Source organism: Sceloporus occidentalis, unplaced genomic scaffold (genome assembly GCF_023333645.1).
Source record: "Sceloporus occidentalis isolate IW3139 unplaced genomic scaffold, rSceOcc1.0.p SCAF_1, whole genome shotgun sequence".
NCBI lineage: Eukaryota > Metazoa > Chordata > Lepidosauria > Squamata > Phrynosomatidae > Sceloporus > Sceloporus occidentalis.
Genome location: NW_028316981.1, coordinates 197,480,383 through 197,507,771, shown reverse-complemented (window position 1 = coordinate 197,507,771; position 27,389 = coordinate 197,480,383). Strand labels below are relative to the sequence as shown.

The 27,389-nt window shown below is 42.0% G+C and overlaps 1 protein-coding gene across 1 annotated transcript; it reads left to right on the top strand.

Moving 5' to 3' along the window:
* LOC149323194 (prostaglandin reductase 1-like) lies at window positions 1-27,355 on the top strand. The gene is made up of 10 exons (XM_089510347.1): window positions 1-61; window positions 3,438-3,553; window positions 6,847-6,892; window positions 8,947-9,006; window positions 9,499-9,666; window positions 16,087-16,204; window positions 18,627-18,782; window positions 21,654-21,759; window positions 23,557-23,675; window positions 26,994-27,355. Exons 2-10 carry the CDS (start codon window positions 3,448-3,450, stop codon window positions 27,102-27,104), a joined length of 990 nt encoding a protein of 329 aa, XP_089366473.1. The 5' UTR covers window positions 1-61; window positions 3,438-3,447; the 3' UTR covers window positions 27,105-27,355.
* Window positions 27,356-27,389: the final 34 nt, after the last annotated feature.

Genomic DNA, 27,389 nt, shown 5'->3' with positions numbered 1-27,389 from the left:
TCCAAGAGGAAAGAAGCAGCTGGTTGCAAGACAGACTGTTACTTTTAGGTTGCACACACAGGTGAGTAGAGGGCCATGGGGATCAGGAGATCTTTGCAACTTGAACTGGGAGGTCTCTCATGGTTTCTTTCCTGGAGCCTATTTTAGTCTTGTAGGGTTTTATGTCTTTTTGTTATGGGAAAGGCCCAGAGTTCCTTTGTTAAGGAGGAAAGGATTCTGGCATGAAAAACTTTCTTGCACAGCAAATGCCTGACAGATTCTTTGAAGATAACTTTTCTTGTTGCAGTATTTGCAATCTGTGTACCTTCTTGCTTCCAGAGAAGATCTATAACATCTTCTTTTAAAACTGTTATTTCTGTCCCTGGAAGGAAACAACTGTGTTGTAATGTGTGGTCTGTGTCTTTAACTCTTTCTAACTCCTGAGTTAATTGACTTTGGCGTGCCTGGATTGTTTTAACCTTCGCCTTACTTGCAGCTGATCTCTCCCCACTCCTGGTCTGACTCAGTGATCAGTTCAGGCAAAGTACACAAGGAAGGATTGCTAGCTTGTTTTTGAGAGCATTGGACTAGAACAAAACAAAGGAACTCTTTAGATGCAGCTCAGAATGATTTTATACTATCCTGAATTTTGATCCAGTTGAACAAAACAACTGGACACTTGTCTTGTTCAGTTTCAAAAGGTGCAGAAGTGACAGTGGTGGATTTTTGATAGTTAACCATGGTTAAAATGGTAGGTATCCTGGCAAAACAACTTTACATGCTTAGAAAGAATTATTATTATTGGGGATCCTCTCTTGCTTACCAATCTCTATCCTCCCTCTATTGTAGCTGAGTACTACATGCATTTATTCAGAAGTACCGTACATACTCAACTATAAGTCGATCGATTACCAGTATACGTCGAGGGCAGGTTTAGGGGCCAAAATGATAGATTTTGATATTAACCGTGGATAAGTCGAAAGTAAGATTTAGGGTCATGTAAAATGGGTCTAAAGGATGAAGCAAGGGAAAGCAATGCCAAAGAACTTACAAAATTGCAGGAGCCATACCTGTTTGTGTTCACACTGAAGGATAGATGGATGAGAGAATAGAAGGTTAGTGTTTCCAGGAAGGTTACAGTCTTGTGTTTAGGGTTGCCATAATTCTCTACCACCAAAGCAGGACAAAATGTAGGACAAATATAGGACAAAATTTAGCCTAAGATGTAGGATATTCAGGAAAAATGGAGGACACAACCAACTAAAAGCCAAAAACAATAATATTTTTTAAAAAACCATTGATATAAATCCTTATATTATAGGGATCTTGTTGCACCTCTGAGAGTAAATGTATCTGAGAAAGAAGACTTTAGGAAATCTCATGCTGTAACTTCTTTCTTTCAGTTAATAATAAAAATAGAATTCAAAGACATAGAGAATTTGGAGCCCCTCTGAGACTAAATGCATCTGAGGAAGTGCAGCAGGAGGCAGCGGTAGAGAACTAAGGTTTGATCCCTTCTTTGGGCATAAAAAATCCACTGGGCTTGTCACACTCTCTCAGCCTTCAGGGAAGGTGAAGGCAAATCCCCTCTGAACAAATATGCAAGTCACACACTCTCAGTCTCAAGGATGGCAAAGGCAAGCCCTCTCTGGGTAAACCTCCCCCCCAGAAACCTCTTGGGCAAGTGGAAAGCACACTGGCTTCTGTTTTCAGATACAGACCTGAAGACAGTTATTCCTGAACATCCATAAAGATTGCCCACTGTCAGCTATTTAAAAACCTTAAAACATATTTTTTTAAAGGAAGTAACTGAATATATGCATTATTATGAATTTGCACTACAGAAATAATGTAGTTTGACACCACTTTAACTGCAATAGCTTGCTGCTGTGGAATCTTGGGATTTATAGTTTGTTGTGACACCAGAGTGCTCTGACAGAACTATAAATCCCAGAATTCCATAACATTGAGCCAGTGCAGTTACAGTGCTAGCAAACTGCTTTAATTTTGCAATGTGGATACACCTTTACTATATATGTAAGCAGTGCAGAGATTGATATGGGTCGCCTGACAGTTTTAGTTCTCTAAAGCCTAAAAATGTGATGTTAATTACAGCTGACAAGCAACAGCAGAAGTAAAAATGTAATGACAGACAGTATTGACAAAGTAAATGGCGAACCATTTGCTGCCCTTCCATGATATCCCAAATCCATTGCTTCAGGCAGCCACCTCACTCTAAATTGCATGGGGGCGAGTAAGTGACATGTAGTCCTCCAGCTGTTGTTTGACTGCAAGTACCAGCAGCCATAGCTAGCATAGCCAACAAAGAGGAATGCTGGGATTTACAGTCCATCAGTATCTGGAGAGCCACGTGATTCCCGCCTGCTTTGAATAATTGTTTGGCTGGTACTAGAAGGATCCACTGAGTTTTGACACCACTTTGATTGACATGGCTCCACTTTGTGGAATCCTGGGATTTGTAGTTTGCTATGGCATCAGAGCTCTCTGACAGCAAAAGCTAAAGATTGCACAAAACTACAGATCCAAGAATTCCATAGCATTGATCCAAGATAGTTAAAGCAGAATCAATCTGTATTAATTCTGAAGTGGAGATGCAGCCTCGGATTTGCTGGAATCTCTGGAAGCCTGCTCTTCCAGTCATGAAGCCTGAATGTCAAATGATAAGGCTAGCAGTCAAAAAGGAATATAAACTCTGCTAACTGGCTATATTTCAGAGAAAGGGACTGGAAGAACCACCTTGTGAGTATTCCTTGCCTGAGAAAACATTATGAAATTTGTGGGGTCACCATAAGTGATATGTGGGGTCACCATATATATACACACAAACAACTGCAGGGGAGATGTCTGTCCATTGTTGAGGAAGCTGATTAAGAAAATTAACATGAGTCTTTCTGTGGATGCCATGTGTTTCCCATTCTAATCCTGAAAACAAAACCTTTGCCCCAGAATTCCTCCATTCTGCTGGAGGAATTACTGCATATTCATGCAAAAGGCTAGAAATTTTAGTAAAAAAAACTGATTAAAAAAACCCCTATGTTGACTTATCCATGAGTCAATGTACTATACTTTAACACTTACTTTAAAAAAGAAAAGAAAAAAGGAACTATTGCCAGGTGAAAGGCAAGAGTGTAATCTGGCATGGAAGCACTGATCCTCTTCCATTCTCTCATCCATCCAGCCTTTAGGGTGAGCACAAACATTTCTACTGGAATTTTGTAAGTTCTTTGGCATTGTTCTTCTGTGCTTCATCTTTCAGATCCTTTGTCACATGCCCCTAGGTTTGACCTTCAATTTAGCCATGAATCATATCCACATCCATAATTTGGCCCCCAAAACATGTCCATAATTTGTACATGAAGTCAATTTATAGTTGAGTATATATGGTGCAAACTTGCTAAACAGTTTTTAATATTGGGTGATGCTGTTTAATCATTTAGGCAGTGGAAGATGGTGCGTGCGAAGACTTGGATCCTGAAGAAACAGTTTGAGGGGTTTCCTAAGCATAGCGATTTTGAACTAAAAGAGACTGAATTACCACCGCTGAAAGATGGAGGTAAGAAGAATGTGTCTTGGGTTTTGTACTCCAAATGTTTGTGAGAATGAGCCAAACAGGTGAGTCCAGTGGCTAGTTTTTGCCCCATGAATTTAGACAGCTCCTCTGTGGTGATATCTTTGAGAAATTTCATTGTCTAGGAAAAAAAATGTCAGTTGATAGCATTTGAACCTGTTTCTTCCTGAGGAACTCAGTGTGATTTCCTATTCAGTAAACAGGTCCAGAGTTGTTGTTTAATCCTTTGAAAAACGTTTGAACAAAGATTTGACAAACAATAGCCAGTACGATGGAGGGTTGAAAAGGACCCATAGAATTGGGTGTGTCTGAAGTGTCACGTATGGAACAGGCAGCAACAGTTAGTGACATGCCTGAATTGGATCAGAAACCCAGTGAATAAACATGCCCTGGGTACTTGACTTGTGACACACTTGATAATAAAAGATGGCTATCACTGAGAGGCAGGGTGGTGTAGTGGTTTGAGCATTGGACTGTGACTCTGGAAACCAACTTGCTGCTGAGCCATGAAAACTTTGGGCTGTCCGAGAAAGCTGCCAAGACTGCTGATAACATCTCACACAGCCTAGCACAACCCTTTATAACCAAAACAAACGGTCTTTCCAAATACTAGAACCAAAATACAGTGTCAAAGTACCAATTCAGCGTCCAATATAGAAGGGTCAGGCAATCTGGGGGTCCAGGGTTCTGGAAAGGCAGGTTTATCAAGGCAGTGCAGAGGTCAAAGGTTCCAGAGAGTCCAGGTTAGTTGGTAGTCCAAGAGCCACAAAGTCCAAGGGAGTCAGAAAAACGTGCTTTCGCTCAGACTCCTGTCCCTGTTTATATTACCCAGTTCCTAATCACAGGTGCTTCCCAATTACTGCATGTTTCTGATAAAGCCTCCTGGACTGGCAGAGGCACGCCCTTTCAGACCTTCACTGGCTAAAGGTACTCAGCGTCCTGTCCGTCCATATTTTCTGTGCTTGGAATCTCTGCTGGTGGGAGGCTGGGCTGCTGAGTTTCCTGACAAAGAACAGGCTCTGCTTGAGTTGGCAGAGCAGAGCTAGGACCCAGCTCTGCTTCAGGTTCCAACTCTAGCTGGGGCTCAAACTCATCCTCCTCATCCTCAGCCTGGCTGAGCATGGCATAGGCAAGTCATACACTGTCAGCCTCAGAGAAAAGCAAAGGTAAAACCCCCTCTTGAATAAATCTTTCAAAGAAAATGCCATAATAGGTTCACCTTGTGCCACCATAAGTAAAAAAAAAAATCTTGAAGGCATACATCAACAACAATCACTGAAGGCTAACTGGCTTGGCTTTTCTTTGTTTTCCTCAAAACTTCAGTCTTTTAGGAGGTCCTTACTTCAGTGCATTCAGATATTTAAGTTTATTGCACAGCCCTCGAACAAGAGGGAGCAGTATGAGTACAGAATGGGACAAGGGACGTATTTTACAGCACACCGGAATGCTGCCGATGCCGCCAAATATTCTCATTCCGTTCCAGATCTGTCCTAGAGGAGCCGATATTCAGGAACTGTTCAGAAACGTGTCCGGCGGCATTCCGGCATGCAGTAAAATGCACCCCTTGCCCCATTCTGTTCCCATCCTGCTCCCTTTCGTTCCACCCCATCAGGTCTCTGAGGGCTGGGCAATAAATTTAATTGACTGGCTACATTTCAGAACAGTTGTAGACATAGAATCTTTGAATGTTGGATGTGCTCTTTCAAGTTTTGATTGAACCTGGAAAAGAACTTTTGGACACTACATCTCCCTAAATCATCCACCTAACATGGCCATTCTTGGAGAAGTAGCCCCAAAGCAGTATCTTTCTAAAGCTTTGCTTTTCAATATCTGAACTTTAGATGTGAGAAGTTAGCAAAGCAGAAGAAACAAAAAAGAAAGAAAGAAAAAGAGGTGACCTCTTTCTAGACTTGCTGAAAGAAATTCTGTGGATTTGTTAATTTGTCCCTTTTCAAATCTCTCACCATAACAGAATATACTAATTCTCCACTACCACCACAGCACTCAAATAAATTGTTCATAGAACTACTAAGGGTGTTTACCAATTTTTTTAATAATTGTACTGTTAAATTGATGGGATGTCTTTGCCCTTTGTATGTTTGTGCCATTTGTTTTTAAATGTTTTATGTATTTTGATAAACTTTTTGTCATGGCCTTTGGCTAGCACAATAAACGTTTAACGAGGATGATGATGATCATACAGTCCATGCTGCATTCTTGGAATTATATGGAGGTAGAGGCAGGTCAGATAACTATCACCTTCTACTTGTGATCCTGCTGTTTTTGTCTTCCACGAACTTTTTTCTTTTTCAACAACACATACAAAAATCTGATCATGGAGGAAAAGATAGAAAAAGTGCATAGTGCCCTTTCACTGGTAACTAAATACCCTAAGAGAAAATAAACAGTACCCTTACACAAGAACAAATGCTTACAATAAGTACTTAAATGAAAATGAATAAACTATCTAATTTACATGTAAAACAGTGCATTTGTTGTTTTTTGTGGGCTTTCGGGCTATGTTGCCATGTTCTGGAAGAAATGATTCCTGACATTTCACCTGCATCTGTGGCTGGCATCTTCATTTGCATTTGGTTTTCATTGGTCCTCACACTAGCAACTGGTGTGTTACTAAATGGCTTGAATTTTACAGCCTGACTAGAGTTTGAATTCCAATTCTTTGTCAAACTTGGAATGCAATCCTATCAAAGTTACTTGAAACAGTCTCTGAAGTGCACAATGATGGGAGGAAACATTTTATTTATGTATGTATTCAGTTTATACCCTGCCTTTCTTCCACCAAGGGATCCAAGGCGCCTTACAAAATTTTAAAACAGAAATTGGTTGGAATGTTACGTTACAAAAGTTTTTTAAAGACAACTATTAAACCATACTATTAAAAGCAGATAGTTCAAACAGTTTAACATAAATTTAAAATATAATTAAAACATACAAGATAAAAACATACCAGGCCACTACAAACACTATTTCACTATAAGATTAAAAAAACAAACAAATCAAAGGCCTTGCCTAAACAAGAAGACCTTAACTGATGGAAAGAGTGCAGGAAGGCACTTCCATTTTTGGCATGGTTTGGAAATGATCATGGCCAGTAGGGGGGTTGAAATCCCTTTTCTCATGAGTGTGTGCACATGTACACCAAACCAATGCACTCTCTTGCCCACATGGCTATTTTTAAAAGAAAAGTAAAAGACAGATCATGCAATAGATCTCCAAGGTACAGGAGTTTGAGCTTTGTTTTGTCTTCTTTGTTTCAGAGGTGCTGCTTGAAGCTGTATTCCTCAGTGTTGATCCCTACATGAGGTATTAACCTTTTAAAATCAAATATCCTTTGAAATAACACATTCTAAATGGAGAGCTCTGCATGACAAGGTCCGTCTTCTTGTAATGGCTTAATATTTGTCTTCTCATTAACAATGTCTTCCGTAACATAGTTACAGAAAATTGGTAGGCAATTCCACAGGGGCTGGTGATCTCACAGTGTCTGCAACATAAAATTGGTGTGTGTAATTTTCCATAGAGATATTCCTTCTGTTAGAAATCTCTGTAATTCTCATGTGAGTAATTATTCTATAAATATATATTATGTGGTGAAGCAGAATGCCATCTACAAGTTGGAACAAATCCATAGCTGTGCCTCTTTTGCATACTGTGGCATATTTTTTAAGAAGGTGAACAAGCAAATGAGGGATAAACTTCAACTCAGGTGGAAAGAACGTCTGGCCAACAGGCTGTGTGTGTGGCCCTTAAAGCTATTCTTGAGGTTTACATGGGATCCCAAGCAGCCTTTTTTAAAACCAAAAATGTCCCCCATGGCCACTAGGTGCATGAGAGTTGGACCATGTTTCCCACACCCACAGATCCAGGCTGTTTTAAGCCCAAGGAATAACTTTTTTCAGTCAAGATGTGAATGAGAAGCTGACTTCCTGTTTATTTCGTTATTGAAAGAAGGCCTCTCTTGCGCCTGAAGCAGCCCAAGGAAGCTGAACATAGAATAGTGAAATTATCACAGGATCTGTGGAAAGAAAGACCTATTTTTAGAAAGATTAAACAGGGGCTCACTAGTCAAAAAAAAAGAAATCTGGGGTCATAGCAGGAGTAGGCATGGTCCTGCAAGGTTCCCTAAGAGGTCAGTGAAAATCCCAGTCCTAAGGTGTTGCCCAACTCTGTTTCAGCTTTATTTTATTTACTTAGTTAGTGATTGTACTATCCAGCTTCCCCCCCCCCCAAAACAGGATCCAAGGCAGCTACTGAACAGTACCAACCATAGCTATAATTTGGAAACTGCAGTCAAGAGAGACTGATCTGGGCTGGGGCAGCAGTGGAGTTTTGGGGCAATTTAGATTTCCAGGCTAGATTGGCAGTTTCTAAGGGGAAAATACTCTGTACTGAAGGTCAGAATTACACAGTTACATTAGGGTGTATCTACACTAGAAATAATGCATTTTGATACTACTGTAAGTGATGTAGCTGCATCCAGTGGAATCTGGGGACCTGTAGTTTTACAAGGGTTTTAGTGTTCTCTGCCAAAGAATGCTCACAAAACTACAAATCCCAGGATTCTGTAGGATGGAGCCACGGCAGTTAAAGTGGTGTCAAACTACATTATTTCTACAGCGTAATTGTATCCTTAATGTGTAGTTTGGTCCTTATGAAGAATTCAAATGCTATGAGAGCAGTGCCTTATAGAAAAATAATAATAAGAAGAAGATACAGACATTGTAACTGCACATGGTTCCATTCTATTCTGCTGCCCAGGATGCATGTACTTTTAAGCCTCCAAGGGTTAAGCTGCTATTGGTATTCACTTCCATTTTTGTGTACTGGTAGTCCTGGTTCCTACTGCCAACTTGCAGGCTACTTATTTGTAACCATACATGCGATTGCCAAGTCCTCATCTGCATACTCTTTACAGATTTTAATTATCTCTCAGGCCATTAAAGTTCATCTGAGTGATTTTTGTATTCTTGAGCTGTGGTTAATTGTACAGAAAAAGGCCATTATTCTGGTCAGCTAGCAGTTCTAAGGCATGCAGCATAACATGAAATCAGAAAGTAAAATATATGAAAACATGTTCTATCAAACCAAGTGTTTATTGTTAGCATGATGTGCAAACATAAAATAAAAATCCTGGTGAAAGGTTGATTTTAAGATGTATTCCACTATAAAATAGCCTTGGATTTAATACAAAGTTATTAATGCAAAGTAATTCTAAGTTAGTTGACCTAAAATTCCATGGGAAACAATTGGACAAATTAGCCATTGTTGTACTCAATTGGAATCAATGAGGCTTCAGTTTAACTGTGTCCCCACTGTTGTACAGGCATTTTCTTGATTTTCTTTGTTTTTACTTTCAGAGCTTTCAGTAAGATTAGAATGAAGGAAGGGGACAAAGTTATTGGCTCTCAAGTTGCAAAGTAAGATTTTCTTTGATTCCTGTCTTCTTAAGCGCTCTACCTTCATTTTGTATGTGGGGAATTGGGATTTGACATTTGACTGGGAAAATTATCCTTAGAGGTTAATTGTATGGCTAAAACAAAGATTACATTTCCCAGCTGTATGTGAACACACCAGGGAGTGAACTTGGCACTTTCTGGGTGCAAAGCATGGACTTTACCACTGAGCCAGCTGCACAGAGACTCTAGAAGTATAATGGGAATTTTCTTTCCTACTACCAAGAGCAGATATGTGGCATGTTGGTAACTCAAGTACAGGAACCTCTGCAGTAATTTAAAGAAGAGTAATGGCTTATAGAATCATAAAATTGGAAGAGACCACAAAGGCCATCCAGTCCAGATCCTGCTATGCATTATGGTGCTCCTGCATTTATCAAGCCTGCTGCTTTTATTTTGCAATAGTATCTTTGTTGGCTTATGTGTGCCTGCTTTTTTTCTTTTCTGGGTTTACAGGGTTCTGGAAAGCAAGAATCCCTCATTTCCAGTGGGGTCTTACGTTGTTGCTCAGTCAGGCTGGACGACACATTTCATTTCTGATGGCAAAGACCTATCATTAATGCCTCCCAACTGGCCAAAAAATCTTTCCAGATCTCTGGCTCTTGGAACAGTTGGCATGCCAGGGTGAGTGTGCTTCATTGTGTTATGATAAAAATGTACAGTTTCCAGAGTCTCCTAGTTAGTATAGCGACTGGGATTTGTAGTTTTAGAAAATAACTTATCCATGCATTGGATGTACTTAATATACATGGCTTTCAGAACTTGTAGAATTGATTTTTAGAAGTAAGTAGTTACCTTTACAGAGCAAAACCTGGCAACTTATTATAGTAATTATTTCCTACTCTCAAAGTAGCTCTTTGTTGTGCTGTTTAAAAATAGCAATACCAATTAGTTTTAGTAACTGCCCTGCAGTGCAAAACACTCCTAAGAAGTGAGAGCACAGTCCTGTAACCATAGATGTAACTATAACATCTATATTGTCAGTCAGTCAGTCAGTCGACCTTTATTAGGCATACAACAACAACATACATTTACAATAAAACTTCAGGATCCTTATTAAAATTTAAGCCATAATCTTGTTGCCTCCACCAGAAAATTGGCCATTAGCCTGGTAATATGCAGGTTCCGATCTTCCAATAAATATTCCACTGATAACCCATCCAAACAGATATTCATTTCCAATAACCTTCTTAACAATTTTCCCCTCGGAATTATATACAATTGACAAAGCAGTACAATGTGATGGAGAACATCTGGAGCTTGATCACAGTGACATACACGTTTCAAAAATGAGGTCTGCAAATATCTGCCCCTGTCATATTTGAGGGGTGTACATTCAATCTTGCAAACAAAAAGGCCTTCCTCGACACCAGCAGTGAAAGGGTTTGAAAATAATCTGGAATCCTACCCTGCAAGGGGTGGATATCAAACGTCACTGGAGAACACACTCTGGGAGGAGTTGGAAATGTCACTTGATGTTCTCTCTCTGCAAGGCAGACCCTAATAGATTCAAGACACTCCTTTTGAGTCATCAACCAGGCTTCAGTTTCGAGAGCATTCAATCCCAGTTTCCCCATAGAGAGTCAGATGATGTACATGTGGAGGTACACGTGGAGGTACAGATAATAGTCTCCTGAAAAAATGTGTCTGCAAACGGGCAAATGGGATTTAAACGAGAGTTAAACTAGAGAAAACCAGGAAATGTCGTGTGAAACTTCAGGCATGTTCTAGTTTTATATAGTTTAACTCTCATTTAAATCCTGTTTCCCGCTAGTGTGATAAACCACTATGAGAAGAATACTATGGAGGAATATTTGTTTTGTTCCCCAATGGGGAGAAATCTACTGTAGTTATTGTGAGGATAAAATAGCTTATAATTTACCATCCTTATCCCTTTTTATATTATAGTTGTAATATAACTTAGAGCCTTATTACATGAGAAAAGAAAGCCGAAACGGAGCGGGAAAGTGGTGGCTTTCTCCATGTCTCTCTACATGCCATCATAACACTTCTCTTCCCAAGGGAGACGGTCATAAAAGTATGCCTTTTGTCAAACAGATTTTCCAGTATGACAAAAGGCACACTTTTATGACCGTTTCTTTCTGGAAGAGAACGGAAGTAGAGCATGTGGAGAGGCACAGAGAAAGTTAGTCTCCTGCTCCATTTTGGCTTTCTTTTCTCATGCGATAAGGCTCTTAGGCTCCATCTACATTGCAAAATTAATGCAGTTTGAAACCACTTTAACCGCCACAGCTCAGTGCTATGGAATTCTGGGTCTGTAGTTTTGTAAGATATTTAGCCTTCTCTGTCAGAGAGCTCTGGTGCCACAACAAACTATACATTCCAGCACATGGAGCCATGACAGTTACAGCAGTTGCAAACTGCATTAATTCTGTGGAGCGACAGAAGGCTTAGTTATGTGTTTGGGGGGAGGCACCCATGCGCCTGCTCAGATCATGAGTCATTTCTGTTTATGTTTTAGTTATGACAAAAATGAATAAATTACCAGTAACATGTTGTCTGTGGCTAGTTACTTCCATGCTCTGGTAGCTTCTTCCTCTTTGGGCTCTGCCATATGGCCCTTAACCTGGATATTTGGGTGGAGGCAGTTGCAGGCAACCCACCGTTTCCAGCAGTACTCCAGGTTTATGGGGGATCTTCCAACAAAAAAACCTTTAACTTAGGCTCAGGGGAGAATAAAGTAAGACAGGCCTGAAAAATTCTTGAATTAGCATTTCAGGGAGTTTAGTCAAATTTGGTGATAAATTGGCTTTCTCTTTGGGAAATGAGGACAATTTTTATGGGAAGACACACTTTATAATTCTTGGCTCATACTCAAGGAATTAAAAAACCCACATATTTGTACAATTTGGTACCTTTTATTTCATCCATAACTGATTAAGAGTCGTCCTGTATTCCACCATCACATCAACAAACATTTGGGCTTGTCTCTCTCATATGTATTTAAAGGAATATGGTTTAATCATTACTGCATAGGGCTAAACTTAACAGTGGCTTTCCTCTTGCATTGGGAGATGTATGTTTGGCATGTACTACATCTCCCCAGTTCTCCCTGCAATGCCAGCCTTTGAAGCAATGCATCCCCTCCCAAACATGGCCATTTCCATGTCATTGAAGAGCTCAGAGATTAATAGAGACATATCTAGCTGTTTTCTTGTAGCTGGACATGCTACAAAAGGCAGCTTGGGAGACCCCTGTAAATTATGTCCTTGTAGCACTTGCAGCTACAGAAGAATAGCTTAATGTTTTTCTGCTGACTCTCCAGTGATGCAGAAATGGCCATATTGAGTGAGTTTGGAGGGGTTTGGTGCTTGTGTGGTCTTGGTGAAGAATTCCAACCTCGGCAGTGACCACAGAAGTGGGCTATGATAGCATAAGTTGGACTTGCACTGTTATAAGTCACTAACAGAATGCCAGCTAATGTTTCTTTTGCTTGATTAACAATGTTGCTGGTTTTGTTTTCATATTTTCTCTTATTGATTTCGTGTTACTGTTTATAATTGTAAATAAAATTTTAAAATGAAACAAAAAACCCCCTGAGATTAAGAAATACATGAAATGGTAGAGTGCCAGTGGCAAAAAGGGGAGAAAAGATAAGCTGTGCAGAAAAGGCTCTTCAGGTGGGTGCAAAAGCTGCATATCAAAATCCCCTCTCCTGTGTAGAAGCAGAGGAGCTCAGCTGTGGCTTTGCCCATTTTCATAGGGGCCATTCACATTACCATTTACCCCGGTTCTGAAATCGAATCTTGCACGTGAAGTTCATATTCAACCCGAATCCCCCACAAGCGAATCAGAGGCTTGCACACCCGTTCCGTGGCAAATGCCCTTTAGAACGGGTTAAAAGAAATCGGTGCAAATAGCGTTTCTTTTGAGAAACCCTGGGTTCTGCAGAATGTGAACTTGCCCCCGATCATGACCGGGGCAAATTGAGGGAGGGATTTAGGTCAGAGGGTGGGCAAAGGGCAGGGCATATCCCCTCTCCTGCCAGCTTTTTGCAAGCCACTTCCCCCCTTTTTTTGGTTGTTGTGTATGAAAGATTATGCGCATCCTGCGGCTCTTCCTTCTTCTTCCCTGCCTTCCCGCCTCCTCTTATTCCTCCTCTCCCCCTACTGTTGCTGCTGCCCTCCTTTTTTCCTCCTCTTCTCCGCTTTTCCTTATTCTCCTTCTCCCTCCTCCTCCTCTGCCAATGCCAACCCCCACAGGCTCTTTCTCCTTCTCCTGACCGCCTCTTCCTCCTGCTCTTCTTCCTTCTCTTCCCTTTCCTGTTCCTCTTCTTCCTCCTCTCCCTGCTTCCTCCACACCTGCAGCCGAGGAAGAGCAGAGTAGAGGAGGAGGAGGAGGAGGAATGCACAGGAGGTGAGGTGGGCTGGGAGAGACCCAGGAGCCAAGGACCCTTGGCCCCCAAGGCAGGCAGGCAGGCAGGCAAGCGTCTGCAGTGAGGGGAGGAGTGTGTGTGTGTGAGAAGGGGGGGAAGAAGGAGGGAGTGAAGGAAGGAAAAAGGGAGGGAAGGTGGGGACCAGGGCAGAGAGCAAGAGGGAGAGGGTCTGGTTGCTTCTGCCGGGGGCTTCTGGTGTCATGTCCAATGGGGCTCCTGTGCCATCAGCGCGCAGGAGGCAGGGATGCCAAGGAAGCCCAGGACCCCCTCCTCCTTCTCTCCAGGAAGGAACCTCCATTTGGAGCACCACACAAAAGCAATCAAACAACTCCCAGAATTCCATAGCAAAGAGCCAGACAAAGAGTTAAAGCGGGGAGGGAAGCTCACAACCTGAAGACACACAATACATGCACACACACAGGAGGCAAAAGGGTGACAAGCTGCCAAAAAGGGGAATTGGGGTGACAGGAGGCTACAGTGCCTGACATTTCCCTTTCATTTCCTCTTGCTCTTGGAATTATTTAAAATGTGAATGCTACGATGCCAGTGTTACAAATGTTTTCCTTTCAATTTGGCAAATTGATACTAATTGAATGCTTTTGCTACACAAAAGACACACACCGGAGGTTTTTAAAATTTGACAGCATCTGCACACCTTGCCTACCAGAATTTTTTTTAAAAGCAGGGGGGAAGCCCCCATCCTCTTAGCCAATGGCTGCAAGAAACGTCACCTTTTACGAAAGCAGAACTAATTTGGTTGACAGCACAGGACTCTTCCTTTTAAACCGGTTTAAAGAGCTGCCATGGCTTCCGGGCCTAAATACTCCAACTGAGGTATTTATAGTGGGCACTTGCTTCCGGAGGCATTCAGGGAGGGCAGAAACCAAATCTTCCCAGTTCCTTCCAGTGCAATGTGCCAGTGGGAATAGGGCATAGAATCATAGAGTTGGAAGAGACCACAAGAGCCATCCAGTCCAACCCCTTTCTGCCATGCAGGAAATCTCAATCAAATCATCCTCGACAGATGGCCATCCAGCCTCTGCTTAAAGACCTCCAAGGAGGGAGACTCCACTACACCCCGAGGGAGTTTGTTCCACTGTTGAACAGCCCTTACTGTCAGGAAGTTCCTCCTAATGTTGAGGTGGAATCTCTTTTCCTGTAGCTTGCATCCATTGCTCCGGGTCCTGTTCTCTGGAGCAGCAGAAAACAAGCTACCTCTCTCCTCAATATGACATCCCTTCAAATATTTAAACAGGGCTATCATATCACCTCTTAGCATTCTCTTCTCCAGACTAAACATCCCCAGCTCCCTGAGTCTTTCCTCATAGAGCATGGTTTCCAGACCCTTCACCATTTTAGTCGCCCTCCTTTTGATACGCTCCAGTTTCTCAATGTCCTTTTTGAATTGTGGCGCCCAGAACTGGACACAGTATTCCAGGTGGGGCCTGACCAAAGCAGAATATAGTGACACTATTACTTCTCTTGATCTAGACCAGGGGTAGGCTATCTTTTTGAGCCGGGGGCCGGGTTGCTGTCCCTCAGACAACTGGGGGGCCGAAGCCAAAAAATAAATAATTAAACATTTTTTAAAAAAAAATTAAATAAATAAATAAACTGGGACAAATGTAGGACAACATTTTCAAATGGTGGACACTTTTTTTTAAAAAAGTGGAGGACACGCAAAAAAAATGGCTGATTTAAAAAAATGTTAATATAAATGCATGTTTCTGAGGCATTTATAGACAATTGCTCCCCTTGCCCCTGTGCGCAAGAGGCCAAAGGCCCTGGCAGCAATCAGCAGCAGGACCGGGCTGGGGCCAGTCCCAAGGCCTCACCGGGCAGCATCCGGCCCGAGGGCCGCAGGTTGCCTACCCCTGATCTAGACACTATACTTTTATTGATGCAGCCTAAAATTGGATTGACCTTTTTAGCTGCTGCATCACACTGTTGATTCATGTTCCACTTGTGGTCTACTTGGACTACTAGATCCATTTCACATGTAATCTCATTCAGCCAGGTGTCCCCCATCCTATATCTGTGCATTTCATTTTTCCGCCCTAAGTGCAGTACCTTACATTTCTCCCTGTTGAAGTACATTTTGTTAGCTATGGCCCAGCTTTCTAGTATATTCAGGTCATTTTGAATTTTAATCCTGTCCTCTGATGTGTTAGCTACTCCTCCTAATTTGGTGTCATCTGCAAATTTGATAAGTATGCTCCCAATTCTGTCATCCAAGTCATTGATAAAGATGTTGAATTGCACTGGGGCCAGGAGAGAGCCCTGTGGGACCCCACTGGTCACTTCTCTCCAGGATGAAAAAGAGCCATTGTTGATTTTGATCTGATCAGTAGTGGTTTACTCTCCTTCCAAATAATGTCATTTGGACATGTATATGAAACACATCTTTAGTGGCAACTACGCTGCAGAATTAATGCAGTTTGACACTGCTTTAACTACCATGGCTCAAAGCTAATGGATTTCTGTCAGAGGGCTCTGGTGCCACCAGCAAACTACAGATCCCAGGATTCCATAGGATGCTGAGGCAGTTAAAACAATGTCAGACTGTATTATTTATGCAGTGTGGCAGCAACTTTAACCTGTCAGAAATTTTTTTAATGAGCAAATGGTTGCCTTTTTATTTTTCACAGACTTACTGCCTACTTTGCCTTGTCTGAGATTTGCCGCCTGAAACCAGGAGAGATCATCATGATAAATGCAGCAGCTGGTGCTGTGGGCACTGTAGCAGGGCAGCTTGCTAAATTAAAGGTAAGTGGTTGCAAAAGAACACATGGACCAGGATTGAGGAACATTTCTGGATGTTTTTGGCTATAGATCCCATAATTGTTTATAATTGACTATGTTGATTTGATCTGATCAGAGTTATAGTCAAAAAAATTCAGGGATTACCATTTTGTGTACTTGGTCTAATAATTAAAAGCTATCAAATGGAGATAACATTGATTTTAAAACAATTGAAAAGCATTGAAAGCATAGCAATGAGATGCATATACAGCAATCCCCATTAAAAGACCGTTCCTTGCCACCAAGTTAATGGGCAAAAGTGTGTCTAAAATAGATCTTTGCCTGCTGATGGAAGGTGACCAGAGATTGGACTGGCATCCTGTGGAAGAGAATTCCACAGTCTGGGAGTAACCACTGAGAAGGCTCTTGCCTGTCATGTTGGTAAAACTGACAGAAAGCCTTCCCCGAGAGATCTCAGAAACCTAGGCAAATTCACATGGGGAAAAACAATCTTCCAGATAGCATGGACCAACACTTGTAGGGCTTTTGAGGTCGTAATTAGCACTTTGAACTGGGCCCAGAGACAGACTGGTGGTCAGTGAAGCTGTTGTAACTGGGGAGGTACAGTCCGTCCTTGCCTTACACGGGGGATCTGTTCCGGATCCTGCCGCGTAAGGTGAATTCCGCCTATGCTCGAGCCCCATTGGAAACAAGGCCGCGTATGGTGCGCCTGCGTATGGTGCGCCGCGTATGGTGCGCCTGCGTATGGCGCAGGCGCGCTGTATATGCTCTCAGTCACAACTCAGTCAATGGGGGCTGTTTCAAGGAGCTTGGCAGATAGTCTTCTGCCCTCATATGCTCCTTTATCCTGTGGTGTATCTTTCCACCTGAAATGTTGGCCCATATGATGGCTCAGAGAATTAGAAGGGAAGGTTCTTTTCATGTCATCCCATCCTAACACAATACAGCGCTCAACACTAGATTTAGGGGGCCTTCTCACTTGCGATTTAAAACTAATTTAAATACAGCGGTTCATTTTAAAGCGATTCAAAATAAAGCAAGTGTTATCCCGCTTTTCAAATCGCTTTATTTGTATTGTTCCCATTTACGTAACATTTTATTTTAATTCGCTGTAATTAACCCTGTTTCGTTCTCATTCAAGGATGAATCGGTGTATATTTAAACCGGTTTGGTTACTTTTTCGTTCACATTCACTTGTTTCGGCTGTCAATCAAAGCGACGTCATCATGACATCACATTAATTCGGAGTAACATACACCGATGTAGCCTGTACCTGCGTTCCCACTACCTGGCCGTTTTTAATTGGTTATAAATTTCACAGTTTTTTTTTTTAAAAGAGCCAATCAGGAGGCGCTTATTCGTCCTCTTCTGTGTCTCCCCATATTAACTGCCATAACTCAGTGCTAGGGAATCCTGAGAATGGTAGTTTATTATGGCACCAGCACTCTCTGGCAGAGGAGGATAAATGTCTCACAAACACAACCATCCCATAGTTCCTCTGGAAAGAGCCTCAGTTCCCCAAATTCGCTTTGGCCGCCCCATGGGGAGAGAATCTTTGGGGAAAATTGCTCCCTGGACTGTCTTGGGAGCCATGAAGCAGGGGTGTCCTGCAAAACCCATCCCATAGTTCCTCTGGAAAGAGCCTCGGTTCCCCAAATGCTTTGCCCGACCCATTGATCTCTGGGCTGTCCTCCAAAGCCCATCTGGTGCTCAGGCAGAGGTGAAAAAGAAAAATGAATAGTTAAAAATGGTTTTCAATGGCTCTCCTCACACATCGGTTTATGAATGAGGAGCAGAGGGGAGGTTGCAATCCACCGGAGGAAAGGCTATTATGCGAATGGAAGAAAATGGCGCCGGCAATGCAGAAAGAAACCAAAGAGGGTGACACCCCCAGGCCAGCCCCTTGAGCGCTGCTCCTCCCATCCCGTGGAATCCGAATCAGACGCCGAAACGTTCTCATTTAAATACAGTGATTCCTATCTTGGATCAAGGGATAATACTAGGGTAGACCCTAGTATTTTTTTACGCTGGTTTATAGGCTTCTCAATCCGGGTTAAATGTTACGATTCGAAACAGATTCGAATTGCAGTGGGAACAATTGCGGGTTAATCTAGAACTGTTCTAGAGTTAATTCGGGATTGAGTGGGAACGATACACCTTGGATTCGATTTGTAAACCAGTGTATAAGCGAGTGGGAACGACCTCTGACACCACATGTAACCTTGAGTGTGAACTTGCTCAGTCAGGAGATCCAAGAACCTAAGTACTCTGATAATGAATGAGAGTAAGAAGAGTTGCCAAGCTTGTTTCTTAGGGGCATGTAAGGTAAATGGCATGGTTTTGTAAGATTGCTTCCTATTAAAGTGCCAGGAGCCTGATGAGTGACACAAATATGTTATATTTTCCATTTATTCTGATCTGGCAGGGTTGCAAAGTGGTTGGCTGTGCGGGTTCCGATGAGAAAGTGGCCTTCCTAAAAAAACTTGGCTTTGATGAAGTCTTCAACTATAAGACAGTGGGGTCCCTGGCAGAGGCCCTGAAGAAAGCATCCCCAGAGGGCTATGACTGCTACTTTGATAATGTAAGTTCAGACTGAGCAGTGCTCTGTGCTGTCCTTGAGATGGATCATAAAACAGACTCACCTTGTTGAGAGCCATTGGGTAGACTTTGGCAGGGCAAAGTTCTGTGTATGCACAGACTTGGCTCTGACAAAGGGAAGCTGCTACAGTCCTTGGTAGTGGAGGAACCTGAGGGTATCCCAGCATAATGCAACAGAAGCTTTGATGTGGACAGAAAAGATTTCTACAGTAGGTCAGGAAAGATTTTTTACTCTGTTATTTAACACTGGAAACAACAAAATTACTTGTGTTTCATGTTGAGGATTAACTGACTAGACAGTGGCAAGTTTTGCTTGTAATATCTAATCTAGCCATAATGATACCAGCCCATTTAGAGAGATCTTGTTGACAAATATCTGTAAGTGGTTGCGGAACTAAAGTACATGAATAGTTGGAGATTCTGAATACACTTCCTCGAAGTGTAGTGGAGTCTCCTTCCTTGGAGGTCTTCAAGCAGAGGCTGGATGGCCATCTGTCGGGAATGCTTTGATTGTGATTTCCTGCATGGCAGGGGGTTGGACTGGATGGCCCTTGTGGTCTCTTCCAACTCTACGATTCTATGATTCTATGATTTTGTTATTTATGCAGTGTGGTTGGTGCTGGGAATGGCAAGAGAAACCCCTCCCCATACCCTCTTACTGGACAGCAAGGACTGTGACCAATGGGGCTGTCTTCCTCTGTCACTTGGGAAGCAGCTGACTGACCTTCCCACCTCTTCCAAAGAGCTATGATAGGCAGGGTTCCTATTGCAGTTCTTCCTTGCACCAGAGATCACTCACATGGTTGTGGGAGGAAATGTCAATCAGCTGCTTCCACAGGGGAACAGACCCTGCCCCTCAATTGCATTGAGGTTTGGAGGGACTTTCACAAAGGGATCGTGGATACAAAACAGTCACAGATGCACATTCATAACTGCCCATGTGGATTCTGGCCAATATTCTTAAAAAGAGAAGTACAACAGCAAATACTGCAACTTCCTGATACTTTTGTTCTCTCTGGAGAAGTCTGGATTCACTTAGGCTTGCAATCATGAGACCACTGGGAGGCTGTCTCCCCCTGCCACAAGGTTTGATCTTGAAACCCTCCTCCTAGCTTCCATAAAAGCTTCCATATTGCATATTTCCTTGAAATGGGAGTTCAGACTTTGGGAGGGGTTAAGTGGAGTAAATTGAGAATATGGAGCGATCCAAGGAATATGGTCCTGCATACTAGAGTCCTGTGGAACATTACACTGGCATAATTCCTGATCTGATATCTCCTTACATGACCACTTTGCTGTTTGCCTGCTTTGCAGTGATCTGCTTTAAAGGCTGTTTTGCATAGGGACCAGGCTTTATTCCTTCCCCTCCTTTGATTGAAAATGAAGGCAAACATTTCTGCACTAGAATGGCACAGGTGCCTCAGGTGTGGTGGTGGAACTACACATATTGAACAGCATTCATCCTTCTCATACAGAGGCACCAGAGTGCTCTGATAGACCCAAACTACATAAACCCAGGATTCTACAGAATAGTCATGACAGTGAAAGTAGTGTCAATTTGCTTTATTTCTGTATTGTGGCTACATATGCAGCCATGGGATGTAAAATTTTTCACAATATTTCCCTATAGATGATGACAATGGATGTAAAGAGAAAAATTCTGTGAAATGTTGTTGTCTAGTACTTTTTTGAGAATACTTTGCAAATATTTGTGTGTGTACATGTGTGTGTGCTATATATCTCATTTGGTAATACAAGCAGTCTGGTTTGCAATTTAATCAAAGTATGGCTAACACTGCAGAGTACTGTATATAATAGGAGATGACAACTTCTGTGGGATAGGGGGTACTTTCCAGTTGGCCGGATGTTCATGTGGAGTTTGTCTTCTCACTGTTTTCTACAGCTGTTCAAATAAAACATGTCCAGGTGGTGTGGTCTAGTGGTGTCAGTCAAAATAATGAACAACGGATTCTGTCTTTTTTTTTAACCTACGTATGTATATGTGCCCCACCAGTCTCATTTCACCTGGAGCCATTTGCTGCTTCCCTGCTGGGATCCCAGCTCCACATCTGACTGGTGTTTCCTCCAGCCTCATAGCAGCTGTGCTGGATAATCCGTATTACTAGCTGTCCCCAAGGGTCCAGACATCCATTCCTCTCCTCTGACCCTCTCACCTCTCCATCTTTCTCATACACTCTGGTCTCTTCCTTTTACTCTTCTTTACTCCTGTCTCCCCTTTTAACCTTTCCAATCTCCATGTCTATTAATAATTTAACGGAGGCAAAGTGGCTGATTGAAACCACTGGTATGACTGAGCTCTTACGATGAAAAATAGACAACATATAATAGGTTACTTGTTTATTTTAATCATTTTTGACCATAAGTCTCAATATAGATGAGTATTCCTTATCCAGATTTCCGAAAGCTGAAATACTCAAATCCGAAATTGTCCACATGGGTGGTTGAGATAGTGACACCTTTGTTTTTCTGATGGTTTAGTGTACACAAACTTTGTTTCATACACAAAATTATTAAAAATATTGTGTGTAAAATTAGCTTTCGGGTATGTCTATAAGGTTTATATGTTTATATGTAGATTCAAACATGATTATTGTTAAATTTATATTTAAATGTAAGTGGCAAACTTCCTTGAACAAATCTTGCCAAGAAAACACATATTAGGGTCACCATAAATCAGAAATGACTTGAAGGCACACAACAATCACAACAAAGCTTTTAATGTACTTATTGATAACAAGTTAGAAGCTATGATATTTACTGCCCCATTGACTATAATGCATTTAGTACCTATTTCTGTTTGACTGAAATCTAGCGGTTGTCTTTGTCTACACAGGTGGGAGGAGCATTTTCCACCGTTGTTCTGGACCAGATGAGAAAATTTGGGAGAATAGCTGTGTGTGGCATTATCTCATTGTACAATGACAAGGAACCCCAGCAAGGTAGAGGAAAAAACCAAACACCCCCCCCCCCTTAAAAAAAAAATCAGTTCCCTTTTTGTTTTCTCCATCAAAGCTCTTGAAAAGAGAGAAAACTGATAGAACTGTTGGATCATCCTGACCAGGCTTGACTGTAACTAGTAAAAGTTGAGGAGCGTGGGATGGAGACCAGTTCTGGAATTTGGTAGGAGTGACATTGAGTGAAATTTGGTGGGAGATTGCATAGTCAATTAGCACTTTTCATGTCAGCTGCCTTTTAAAAACCCTCCTAGAAATGCCCTAGAACAGTGTTTCATGATGGGCTAATATTGCTATTGAAACTCTTTTAAGGTAGTCTCAATACTGGCTTCAATGGATGTATGCCAGGGCAAAAGAAAAGAACTGGCTAATGGGTATCAGTAGCTTCATTGATTCTCTTCCTTCTCTTGGCAGGTTTTGATGTCTGCAGAGAGGCACCTGCCACTGCTTACTCACTTATATATAAATTACCTCGTATCAATTCCTATTCCCGTTTATGCTGATCACTCAGATGTCGATCACACATGCAAAATGGGAGAGGATCAGAAGGCAATAAGTGAACTAAGTATGAACACAGTATGGAAGCATTTCTGGATTTTATAGGAAAAGGGTGGAATTATTACCTGATCACAGTTAATTAGAGCCTAAATTACTTATGCAAGAGAAAGTGTTATTGTTGCCTCTGTCAGTAACAAAAAATTAGAGGATGGTTGAAAGTAGGAAGGATCCATGTGTGACCAACAAGAAAGAGGCAGGCCATTGGGTTGGAAGATCCACAATACAAGGTTGCAGTTAACCCAACTTCAGGGCACATCCAAACTGACTGAAAAGTCCCAGATTTTGTTCCTGTTCTTTTTTATTTTATACTGGGGGCTGGAGCAGATTGGCCAGGAAAGCACAGGTCGAGCCCATGCTTTCCTGGCCCTGGTGTTCACACAGCTTTGTTCCTGGATCAGCATGGGGTAGCTATTCATACACTTGTCCCTGCACTTATCTGGGACCTGTGCGCTTCTCTTTACCATAACGGCCAATGATTCATGTGAGAAGCCCCCCAGTTGCCACATCTAATCCGAAAACTGGGTGCCTAGCTGTACCGATGTGGCCAGCCGACCCGTTTCCACCTCAGACACAGACTCAAAAACATCTTCTCGGATGGATTGCCAGCTGTTAAGGTAAGGAACACCAGTGGAGGTATAAACAGCCTGGTTTTGCAGTGGAATTTCAAGAAAACTCTGCAAAATCATGTCATTTTTTAATCCTGGGGTAAAGGATATTTACCATGAGATCGGGCTGGATCCTCCAGATCCATGTCTAAACAAGCAGGATTAGGCCTGAATCTGCCCCAGATATTTAGGTCTGCGTCATCTAAGCTAGACAATGCATGGCTGTGGGGAAGCTGGGCCAAATCGTTGGGTTAAAATAAATTGACTTAGGGAACTGGTATAAAAGGTCTCTGATCATACCTGGAGCTGACAGAAAATATTATGGGATAAACAAAATATGTATGGGTCTCCCCCTCCCCCCCCCCCCCCCCAAAAAAAAAAGCACAAAAGCAGGAACAAAGCACTGGGACTCTCTGGTCTTTTTAAAAACAGTCTCGTTGAGTCCTGACTGAGTCAAATAATGGGTACAAGTTTTTAAAAGAGTTAGTTTTGCATACAGAAACAAATGAAGCTTGAACAAGCTTGCTTTGCCAGAACGTGACACAGCAACAGCAAGAAGCTCCCATACAAGGTCATTGGAGGTTGAATTTCACTGATGCTGTCTACTCTTCCCTTACAGGACCTTACATCCAGTGGCAGTTGCTCATGAAAGAACTGTGCATGGAAGGGTTCCTGGTCTCCCGCTGGGAAAACAGGAAGGAGGAAGGTCTGAATGCTTTGTTGAAACTGGTGGTAGAGGTAAGTGGTTTGGCTCTTGTCAGTTGAATGAGGTTTACACTGATCACTCAGATGTCGATCACACATGCAAAATGGGAGAGGATCAGAAGGCAATAAACAGGGTTCAGGAAGTCCAGTGAAGTTATTTTTGGTCTTTTCTTGCTTCTCAAAGCCAGGGTTAAGAAACCTTTGGTCCTCCAGGTATTTTGGATTTCATTATCCAGAAACTCCAGTCAGTATGGCCAAGAGCAATGAATTGTGGAAGCTGAAGCTCAGAACATCTGAAGGACCACCCATGATCAAAGTCAGTCTATAGTAGATGCTGGTTAGGATTTTGTTTGTAATATTTACACTCTGCTGTTAGGAAACCTGACACACACACACACCACCCCCGTGCTGTATATGGGATTTGTAGTTTCATATCTGAAGCCAGGCCTGCTTTAAGGGTCACAATGACCTTTGAAATACTAGGAAGCTTTCTCATGGGAAGGGCATTTTGACCTGAAAACCTGAATAAAGAACCCAGGAAATACCAAGATAAAGGTTAAATGGGTTTGCGAATCACTCTGTCCTGCCTCCACCGGCTTTCTGCATGTTCCCAGCCAATTTCCCTATCCCTATATCTTGGGGTCCTACATCCAAACACTGTTTTGTTAACCTGCAGTTAAGTCCATGTACCCAAATTGCCAGTTCTATGAGAAATCTTTGTACTTCAAGTGAGAACGTTAAGTGCTCCTCAAGGCTAGGGTACCAGAAATAAATATCAGCCCCAGATTTATCAGCTCCATCTCATATGTGCAGAGTCCCTCTTCCACTCAATGTTTTGCCTCAGATGCCATCTGAGGCACACCCATGGATTTCCCTTAAGAACTGGTAAATACCAACCCTTCTACACCCCTATGTTAAGGAAAATGCAACATGGGATATACAGTTGAAGATATAAAACATGTATGTGAGAGTCACTATGACTAAGCAAAAGCAATTAAGAAGCCACACAGGTGTAAAAGCTAATGTAATTTAGCAGTCCTAAATGCCAAGGACAGAAATGTAGAGTGTATAATTGAAAACACCTGAGAATCATTAAGTGTACAAGGTGAAATGATGAAATCCTCAAGTATGGGTTGAACTATGAGAACTAATCAAAATGGATGTACACGCCCACTGGGTGGAAACTGACTAAGTGGGTGGTGTTTGACAATGGCTATAATAATTGCTATGTTTGCCAGTGTATTTTGTGGGTAGTTGTGGAGTTTTGTCAGTAGTTTGGAGATTGTAGAGATTGTGATTTGTGAGGGCATTAGTATTTGTATATAGTAGAATAAAGTAGATCTTTTATATAAGACTACTGAGTTGTCTGGTGTCTTGAGTGAAGACACAAGAGCCAGCAGGATCCTGGAGAAGTGTGAAGACTTCTGTGGAAGAAGAGTGAGAAGGCTTGGAGAGTTTGTCAGGGTCTTCAGCCTATTCTCTGAAACTCTGCTGCTTTGGAGAAAAGCATTAACCACTGGCCAAAACTGGTCAGCGCCGGTGCATAACAAGGTGGTGAGTTAGAGCCAGAGGTGAAGAGCTACAACTCCCATCATCCCTGACACCCTAAGCCTCCACTATCAATTTCCATACCTTTATTTTGGTTAGCCTTATATGGTGTTTCTGCTTGAATTGCTATTGTGTATTCAGTTGCATTTTTGTGTATTTCTGAATGAAAACCTTTTTTCACCAAACTTGGAGTCCTCCCACAGTTAGTACTGGCATACATATTAATGTATAGAATGGTATGAAAATGTTCAGATGTAACAAACTTGGAAATGGTCATTTACTTTGCAGAAGTCTGGAATTGGCTGCAGCTGGAACTCAAACCAGAAGGTGATGTCCAAGGTCACAGAGTGTGCCAGAGAGCACGTAGCAATTTGTAAATATACTGTGTCATCTTTGGATGGGGGAAAGTATTCCAAGATGCACAGGAACTTGTACAGGAAGAGGCTGGGCAAGGTGGCCGCATGGCAATTGTGTATATAAGCCTAAATGTCTATTTGTACAGTTTGTGGGGTTTGTAGTCGGTGTATGATGTTGGTAATAGTTCTCTCGTGTGTCTTTGCAACAAATAAGCAAAGTACCTCTTTGGAGATAAGCCAGGCTTCAGTGTGCTTTCATCTAGCAGCTGTTTTCCTGGCATGCTCCAGCAGCTTACCAGTTGTTTATCTTCATTCATGCTTCCGAATTTACTGTGCGTGCTCATGTTTGCATCAACAAGGGTTATGGGCCCAGTCTGTGAGCTGAAGAATTCAACTGGTTGTGAGTGCACTGTTTTGCTGTTCATCTGTCTGGTGCCGGAAGGCAAACAGAGATAGAACTGTGGGAGTTGGGAAAACTGCCAGCACTTTGCTGTTCTAATTATGGAGGCAGTGAAATTTCCCAAACTCAGTAACTCAAATTATAGTTCCTGGACTGAGTACTGCAAGGCTCTTCTTGTCAGGGAGGAGTTTTGGCGTGTTGTACAGCATGGAGATTCGGAGGACACTATTGAGAATGATAGGAAAGCAAGAGCCACTATTTTGTTGACCCTTGAGCTGAGCCGGATTAATCATGTTCGGAATAAAAGGACTGCAAAGGCTGTGTGGGATGCTTTCAAGCAAGTTCATCAGAGTATTGTCCAAGATGATCTGGTGTTGGAGGCTGTACGCTTACAAGATGCAGCAGGGACAGGATCCAGAAAAGCATTTGGAAATAATGCACAATCTATTTGCCCAAGTAGAGATGCGAGGCATCAACTTGCCACCAGACCAAAAATCGTACATTTTGTTGGGCAGCCTTACTGAGGACTATGAGCACATCCTACATGGTTTCCAGGGGGTGTCTGAAGATATCAGATGACTGTGGAGTTGGTGTCAGTGCATGTCCTGGAAGAGAGCCAGTGATGCCGATTCAAGGCAGGGCTCCGGAGACAGCAGCAGGCAATGCCAAGATCCAAGAATCCACCAGAGACTTTGAGGGAGCTACAGCTGGAGATCGCAGCCGTGTCCAGGGAAAAACGACTATATCGTTGAAATAGTCATTTAAAGCAAAAGAAAGAGTCCCATGGTACTTTAAAGAGTAACATGTTTTATTTGACACACACTTTTGTAGACACTGACATAAGCTTATGCCAAATAGAATTTGTTAGCCTTTAATCGTGCCATGAGGCTATTTATTTATTTATTTATTTATTTATTTATTTGTAATAGGTTAGCATGGGTTACATTTGCTGATCTTTTAAACCTGACTTTTGTTCTTAGATTTTAAAAAGAAAAATCTCAATTCACAAAAGCCATTTTTTCATTCTTTTCTCTCTTTTTTTAACAGGGAAAACTAAAGTGTCCTGAACACATCACTGAAGGATTTGACAACATGCCAGCAGCATTCATGGGAATGCTGAAAGGAGAAAACACTGGGAAAGCAATAGTAAAAGTTTAACTGTCTCGTACTCCTTCCTCCAAAAAAGTCAGCATGATACATGCCTGACCGCATCTTCTTTAATTGCAGACAGCCTTCTTGCCAGAAATACATTCATGAATACACAAGTCACCTGTTAGTTAAAACATCAGAGTATAATTTGATGATGGTAAAAACCTGATGAAAACAGGTTTTTACGGGTAGCTGAGATATAAGACTAAACAATAAGCTAGAGAGATATAAAAAGGAAGTAACCTACATAAGATGTTACAAATGCCATGCATTTGTTAATTATAATGATTAAGA

What these genes read in the sequence shown, in the direction of transcription:
- LOC149323194 (XM_089510347.1), top strand. Translation starts at nt 3,448, where the DNA reads ATGGTGCGTGCGAAGACTTGGATCCTGAAGAAACAGTTTGAGGGGTTT. An exon ending in GGAACAGTTGGCATGCCAGG is followed by an intron (nt 9,667 to 16,086) that starts GTGAGTGTGCTT and finishes TATTTTTCACAG; the next exon opens with ACTTACTGCCTACTTTGCCT. An exon ending in GGCAGCTTGCTAAATTAAAG is followed by an intron (nt 16,205 to 18,626) that starts GTAAGTGGTTGC and finishes CTGATCTGGCAG; the next exon opens with GGTTGCAAAGTGGTTGGCTG.